This window comes from Macrotis lagotis, chromosome 1 (genome assembly GCF_037893015.1).
Source record: "Macrotis lagotis isolate mMagLag1 chromosome 1, bilby.v1.9.chrom.fasta, whole genome shotgun sequence".
NCBI classification, from domain to species: Eukaryota; Metazoa; Chordata; class Mammalia; order Peramelemorphia; family Peramelidae; genus Macrotis; species Macrotis lagotis.
The window spans coordinates 909,414,199-909,422,107 of NC_133658.1; the positions used below are offsets into that span (position 1 = coordinate 909,414,199).

The window sequence follows — 7,909 nt, forward strand, 5'->3', positions numbered from 1 at the left end:
ATATTTTCTCTTCTTACCTCCCACCTCAAGTATCAGGCTTAGAATGGGGCTGATTTTCCTGAACCTGAACTTGAAACAGTTCTGCCTCTGGGTCGTTGACCTGGACTACTCATGGGTTTGTGCCTGGGACTTTCACTTCTCCTTTTTCTTTCTCTGGGCTTCTCTTTGCAGAGAAATGAGGTCTCAGGCAGTGTTGGGTGAGTTCAACAAGCTTAGGCAATAACCCCAGATATCCTGGTCCAGGGTGGTGGCTGACTTCTCCCCTTCATTAGTTTCTCACTCCATCTCACTAATCCCCACCCCATCCCCTGAGCTAAAGCCTGATCATATTCTGTCCACTTCTTGCACTGGAGTCAGTTCTGCTTGTTTCAACTGTGATGGAAGCGGTGGGATCTAAGACAAGCTGGAGGGGAGGCTGAACAGCCAGACTAGAAGGAAGCGACAGTTCCCCATAGAATCCCACCGCATTTGTTTGATGAATCATTTCCCAGGGTCAGAGGTGTGCCTTTCTTTTTCGTCTGACACCTTCTGCTTTCCTCAGAAACCACTGAGCTGGTCAGACAGAAGAAGCCATGGGAACTGGGGTGTGATGGTGCTGTGACAGAGCCTCTGTCTCTCCTGGTTCAGGGATGCTGCTGCTGCTGCTGTTGCTGTTCTTGGAGGGTGAGTCAGAATAGGGCAAGGATGAGAATGGCCAAAGATGCCCTCAGGAGCTGGCTTTGGAGCCAATAGGCCCTGGCCTGGATCCTGCCCCTGCTCTTGGCCAAGTCACAGAAATCTGTCTGGGTATCAGTTTCCTCATTGATCTTAAAATGGGACTGGACTGAAGTCTCTCTTAAAATCCTTCCCACCATGGCTATCCTTTTTCTAGGTTCTCTTTTATCTCTAAAACCTGGGACACAGTGTTAACATTAATATCAGTGACGATTATCATCCTTATTAACTGCTTAATTAGTGGTGATCTCTATCTCTCTCTGCCCACAGGGTCTCAGTCTCAACAAGAAAGATTTGAATTGAAGGGTCCACGGCTCTGGATAGTTCAGGAAGGACTCTGCACCTATATCCCCTGCACCTTCACCTATCCTAATATACGGAGAAATTATTACAGCATTTATGGCTACTGGTTCAAGAAAGATTTCTCAATTTATGAAGATGTCCTTGTGGCCACAAATGATCAAATGAGAGAGGTGGAAAAGGAGGCATTGGGAAGATTCCACCTTGTCGGGGACCCTGGGAGCATGAACTGCTCTCTGAGCATCAGAGATATACAGGGAAAGGACAGAGGATATTACTTCTTCCGTGTGGAAAGTGGGTCAGAAAAATTCAGTTACTTAAATTATCAGGTGAAGCTGGATGTGAGAGGTAGGCTCCCTTGGGACTGGGAAGGGACCCTGGGCACAGTAAAGTGGGAGCTTGTGGGGTTGAACTGTTCTAGGAAGCTCCTTTTGCTCCATGTCTGAAGGGAAAGACAGACCCTTTGGCCAAGTAGGAGCTGACACAAGCAGATGAAGACTGGGGAGAGTGTAGAGAAAGTTGGAGAAAAGGAGAGGACTACTCTGGGCTTCTCTTTGCAGAGAAATGGGATCTCAGGCAGGGTTGGGTGAGTTCATCAAGTATAGGCAATGTACCCAGATATGTTGCAGGGCCCAACAGTATTTGAGATACAGTCTCATGGTCATTACCAACTGAGGGGGGCACCAATGTGGGTTCTTCTCTATATCAAAACAGAACCACAGGTAGAGGTGAGTGGTTCAGAACATAGACATGTAGAAGATTCTTGGGAAGGGGGGAATAGTGATGACATCTAGGAAAGGACATTCCGGTGACAGGGTCCTGAGCTGGGTGTGCTGATAACCTTTTAACAAGCAAACTCTGAATTGTTATTTTTTTGAATAATATTTTATTTTTCCTGATTGCATTTTTAACACTCATTTAAAATATTTTTGAGTTCTTAATTCACTCTCTCCTGTTCCCTGACATGGAAAGCAACTTCATATAATCTACAGATGTGGAATCATGCAAAACATATTTCCATGTTTGACACTGAATTCATTCATTCACTCATTCATTTATTCATTTATTATTTAAAGCAATGGAGTTAAGTGACTTGCCCAAGGTCACACAGCTAGGCAATTAATAAGTGTCTGAGGCCAGATTTAAACTCAGGTCCTCCTAACTCCAGGGCCAGTACCCTATCCCTGTGTCACCTAGCTGCCCCAACTCTGAATTAAAAAAAAAGAATGACATATCTGCAAATCTAATTTGAAGATAATACAAGGTTTATCATCTTCTCATTAAAAGATTGGAGGACTTGGCATATAATATTCTGGAAAGTAAATGAGTTAGGATTACAACCAAAAATCACCTACACAGGGGGCAGCTAGGTGGCACAGTGGATAGAGCACCAGCCCTGGAGTCAGGAATACTTAAGTTCAAATCCGGCCTCAGACACTCAATAATTACCTAGCTGTGTGGCCTTGGGCAAACCGCTTAACCCCATTTGCCTTGCAAAAACTTAAAAATAAATTAAGGGATGAAAAATCACCTACACAGCAAAAGGGAGTGTAATTTTTCAGGGGAAAATGGATAATTAATGAAATAGAGAACTTTCAAGTATTCTTGATAAATAGAAAATTTGACTTCACAAACAGGATTCAAGAGAAATATAAAAGATAATCAGGAGAGGGAAATCATAAGGGACTTAATAAGATAAAACTGTTTACATTCCTACATAGGAAGATGATACTTGTAGTTCAAAAAACTTTCTCATTATTATAGCAGTTAGGAGTATACATAGACAGGGGGGCACAGATGTGAGCTGAATATGAAGGAAGAATGAAATTATGGTGTGAGAAGAGGAATATCCTGGGAGAAAGGGAAAGGGAGGAATAGAACAGGGTAAATTATCTCACATAAAACAGGCAAGAAAAGGCTTTTACAATTCAGGGGAAGATGGGCTAAGTGGTAGGGAGTGAGTGAATCTTACTTTCATCACAACAGGCCAAAGAGGGAATAACATACACAGGTGATTGGGAATAGAAATCATTCTTATCTTAGTGGAAAGTAGGAGAGGAAGAGGATAAGAGAAGGGGTAGGGTAGGACAGAAAGCAGGGCAAATTGAAAGAGGTGGTAGTTAGAAGCAAAACACTTTGGAGGAGAGATGGGATTAAAGGAGAGAATAGAATAAGGGGGGGGGGAATGGAGGGAAATACATTTAGAAGGCATAACCGTGAAAAAATTTTTGAAGAAAGTTTCTTTGATCAAGATCTCATTTCTCAAAAGATATAGAGAACTGAGTCACATTTATAAAGATAGGATGCCCAAATGATAAGGGATCAAGAAATATGATCACAGCTATCAATAGTTATATGAGCAGATGCTCTAACTCAGTATTGAATTGGAGAAATGCAAATTGAAATAATTCTGAGATACTTCCTCTAAGGTATTTGATTGTCTAATAGGACAGAAAAGGGGAAGGACAAATGTTGGGGGGGATCTGGGCAAGACTCATGAACTGATGCCAAGTGAAATGTGTTGTGTTCAATATAACAATATCGTGAGAAGATCAGCTGTGAATGACTTAGCTATTTTCAGGAATACAATGATCCAAGACATCTCTGAACTCTGATGAAGAATTCTGTCCATCTCCAGAGAAAGAAGTGATGATGTCTAAATACTGATTGAAGAATGCTATAAATTTTTTTACATTATTTTCTTGATTTTTTGATCAATGTTTTCTTTCACAATATGAAAAATATGGGAATATGTTTTGCAATACTATAATTGTATAACTTAAATTGAAATTGCTTTCTTAATGAGTAGGGTGAAGGGAGAGGAAGAGAGAGAGTTTGGAACTCAAAGTTTTAAAAATGAATGTCAAAATTTCTTTTACGTGCAGTTGGGGAAAATTAAAAAGCTAAATAAATTTAAAAAAAATTAATCTGCAGTGATAATTTCCCCATTGTTTTAAATTTAGACAATAAAACAAATCAGCTCCCTATTTATAAGGTTTGTCAATTTCTGAGGTGCAAATGGTGACCCTGAAAATTTTACACTTGGCTCTAGTGAGCTCCTATTTTTTGGGACAGTCCTGGTCCTTGGACTTTTAACTGATGAGATGCCCTGGTATTCCTGCTCCAGGGTCTGGTTCATCTTTTTCTTCTTCCCCAGATCTGACTGAGAAACCAGACATCTATATTCCAGGTATCCTGGAGCCTAAGACCTCTGTGAAACTCATGTGTGCAGCCCCCTGGGTCTGTGGGGAGGGAACACCCCCCATCTTCTCCTGGAGAGGGGCTGCTTTCTCCAGCCTGGGACCTAGTCAAAAGACTCCCTATTTCTCTGAGCTGATCCTCATCCCAAGACCTGAGGACCATGGCTCCGACCTCACCTGCCAGATGACCTTTCCTGGTTCTGGAGCTCACACAGAGACAACAGTCCAGCTCAATGTGGCCTGTGAGTGATGGGGAGGGGGAGCAGGGAGTAAGAACGTCACCTCAGTGAAGGGGTCGAAGAGAAATCTAAGGCTGAGAAGAATCCCAGGACCTCCTGGAAAGTGGGAGTCACTGGGGAGCATAAGGGGAGGAATATATGCAGGTCTTGGAGTCAAAAGTCCCAGGGTTGAATCCCCTCTGAGTCTTTCTTTGCCTGGCCCACAGGCTCATCACTTTTTTTTTTTTTAAGATTTTTCAAGGCAGTGGGGTTGGTAATTATATTAAATGTTAAGTGTCTGAGGCTGGATTTGAACTCAGGTACTCCTGACTCCAAGGCCAGTGTTCTATCCACTACATCACCTAACCGCCCAAGGCTCATCTCTTTTACAGGGGTTCCCGGTGCCTAGATAGAGGGGCTCCAGGGTTTCTGGTTCTGCCTGTTCCTCTGTGGGATACTCAGGAGGGCCAAGGCTCATACTGCTGCCAGGAGTCCAGCCACCACAAGCAGTCTATGAAGAGGCCCCACTTGCCAAGACCAGCATAGCCCCCTTGGGTGTCTCTATACACAGAGAATGGGAGATGGCTGGGGGCTAGACTAAGTGAAGGCAGGGAGCTCTAGTGACGGAGGGCACTGTGGTGACCCCCATGGGACAGAGATCCCCCCTCTTATGCTCCCCTCTGAGAGAGCAGCTGAAGGGGAGCAATGACTTGTCTAGCATTTCTGTCAGAGCAAGGGTGGCAGAGGGCTACCAGGACCCTTGTGCTTGGGTGGGCTAAGAGAAGAAAACCTGGGGTGGGGGGTGAAGGAGGCAAGAGAAGGTGAGGTGGGGCAGCTAGGTGGCTCAGTGGATAGATCACCAGTTCTGGTGTCAGGAGGCCCTGAGTTCAAATGTGACCTCAGACACTTAATAATTACCTAGCTGTATGACCTTCAGAAAGTCACTTAACCCCATTGCCTTGCCAAAAAAAAAAACCCAAACTAAACTAAACTTAAAAAAAAAGAAAAGGTGAGGCAGTAGAGTGGATGTTGGGTAGACTTTGAGTGGGGCAGAATTGGGGGTTGGAGCAAAGGTGTTTGGACCACAGAGCCTCTCTTGAGGTCATTCTGGGGATGATTATGGGGGTGGGGCGTCCAGTTTGCCCAGCCTTGTTCTGTTCCTGATATGAGTTCATAACTGCAGCCAGAATCACCCAGGAAGAGATGATACCAGAGCCTGGATACCTGCCCTGTGCCCACTGGGCACTGCCTCCCACCCCCAGAGAAGGGTCTGACAACTTGTGTCCAGAAGGATGCAGAGATCCTGAGAGGGAGTGAGGTTAGTGAGGGGAGCCCTGACATTTCAGGACAAGAGCCATCTCTATCTGTTCCCTGTCCCCAGTCCCTCGCTCTCCCTCAGGTTCCTCTGTCCAGGAGAACAGTTCTTGGGCCCTGATCCTCACATTGCTCCGGGGAGCCCTCATGGCAGTCGGCTTCCTCCTCACCTTTGGTGTCACCTGGCTCTATTACACCCGGTGAGTGTGTCTGCCCCCTAACCCCCTAAACCCTCTGTGTCTCACTGCCCCAGCCCCCTCCTCATTCTTCTTCCCAGAAATGATCCTTGGGGTTGCTCTTCACCTCTCACCTTGAAACCTCTGGTTCTTCCAGCTGTGACTCCCTCACTGTACCCATTTCTCCCACAGGAGGCCTCTAGGCCGGGAGCACCCACTAGCTCCTGAAGCATCTCAGACCTCTGTGTGATGTCTGGATTTGAACCCAGCCAGACCTGCCTCCTGCCCCTTCCACTCACTGGCTCCAGTTTTGCCCTCAGGGACCAAGCAAGTCAACTCTGACTCAACAGCAACAGGACTCACCTGCAATTCTAGAAGGCAGTTCTTAGGGCTCCCTAGATCTTCTCTTTTCCCCCAAACATTCCCAGGCCCTTTGTCTGCTTGACATAAGCTATGTTATCCAGGCCTTTCCTTAACCTGCTCTCCCTCCTCTCAGTGATTCCCAGGGGTTACTATCATTCCTATATCCTGGGGCTTAGAAGGGAGCATAGCTCTCTCCAGACGAGGAGGATCTGAGCCAGGCCACCTGGACCAACCCCTCCAATCATTCCAGGCCCTAGGCCTCTTTTAATGCAGCCTAGCATCGAGTTAGTTCGTGGGGCTGCCATGTTGGAGCCTTCAAGGGCATGGAGGCCTCCCAAGCTGCCCCATCCAGACTGGCCTCATCATTTGCCCTCTCGGGCTTCTCTGGCCCAGCTCAGGCCCTTGGGGTCTCAGACACTCTCCATCTGGAAGGTCGTCCCCAGACCTGCTGACCTCTCCATTGTCTTGTGATTGGACCCTGAGCCAAGAGACAGGCCAGCTGAGGGCCCTCCAATGATGGGACAAGAGACAAATAAAATGTGTAATCTCTCTGAGACTGATTTTCTTCATCTATGAAGCAGAAAGAGAAACCCCCTTAGCAGCCTCCTCCCTGGGTTTCTGGGAAGCTTCCATGGGATAATGCTGGTTTCACACTTGCTCAACTTCAGTCAGAAGAAATGGTCATTGTCCTAACATAGAATAAAGCAAAGCCTCCTCTTCCAGTCAGTCCCCTGGGCTCCCCCAGGCAGGACAAGCTGCTATCTCCCAACCTCAGGACACTTCCTTCACCTGCACATTCCTGATACATTTGTCCACCTGTGAATTTGTCCATCTTAGTGATTTGCCTGAGAGGTTCACTGCCTGCCAGACTGGGTGCTTCCTAAGGGCAGGAACTGGTTAAAAATTGGCGCTCAGAATAAGACTTGGTCCTCAGTGTTGGGTTGGTCCATGAAGCTGGGCCACCACCATCCTCTTGGCCCCCAGCCCAGCCCAGACTGTCAGATTCCCCCTAAGGCCTAGCTGAAGGTCCTTCCCCTTGCCTCTGAGACCTGGCCCTCTCACCCACCTCCAGACAATTCAAAGGAGGGGCCCCTGAAGCTCTCCAGCCCAGCTCTGCTTCCATCCCTGAGCTCACTCCATTCTGCCTCCCCTCACCCTCTCCCTTCTCACAACCAGAGGTGAGGCGTGGTGGCAACACCCCTGAGGAAGGAGGGAGGGCAATGCTCTCTGGGGACCATGTGCCCCCCAGGCCTCAGACTCTCTCTACCCATTCTTGACTTGGCCTAAGGGAAGAGGCAACAGGAAATGGGTGTTTGGAGGCTGGCCAAGGCGGTGAGTGAGCACAGGGAGGGATCATCTCTGCTGCTTCTAAAGACAGGGTGGGCTACCCTGGGGCCTCTGGGGCTAGGGGCCCGAAGCCAGGTTCTGGGAGCCAGCTCTGGAGGGGTTGAGGATAGGAGATATTCTGCCAGGACAGACTCCTCATGCCCCACCCCTGGGGAAGGAGAGAACAAATGAAGGGTTTTAGGGAGGAAGCCGGTGTCCTGGGACCTGTTGTGCAGGCCAAGACAGAGCCCCTAGCAGGCCTGACCCTACACCCGGGAGAGCCCCCTCAGCTGTTCAG

General features: G+C 47.4%; 1 protein-coding gene across 4 annotated transcripts; it reads left to right on the forward strand.

Moving 5' to 3' along the window:
• The first annotated feature begins 238 nt into the window (after positions 1-238).
• LOC141509727 (myeloid cell surface antigen CD33-like) lies at positions 239-6,852 on the forward strand. Of its 4 annotated transcripts, none has more exons than XM_074219472.1 (5): positions 242-663; positions 985-1,362; positions 4,172-4,456; positions 5,814-5,946; positions 6,080-6,852. In XM_074219472.1, the coding sequence occupies exons 1-5, from the start codon at positions 630-632 to the stop codon at positions 6,123-6,125; spliced, it is 876 nt and encodes a 291-aa protein (XP_074075573.1). In that variant the 5' UTR covers positions 242-629; the 3' UTR covers positions 6,126-6,852. The 4 variants fall into 4 exon arrangements, with proteins under 4 accessions (XP_074075575.1, XP_074075573.1, XP_074075574.1 ...); XM_074219473.1 differs by having other exon boundaries at positions 245-663; positions 5,832-5,946; positions 6,115-6,850; XM_074219471.1 differs by having other exon boundaries at positions 247-663; positions 6,115-6,850.
• The last annotated feature ends 1,057 nt before the right edge of the window (positions 6,853-7,909 follow it).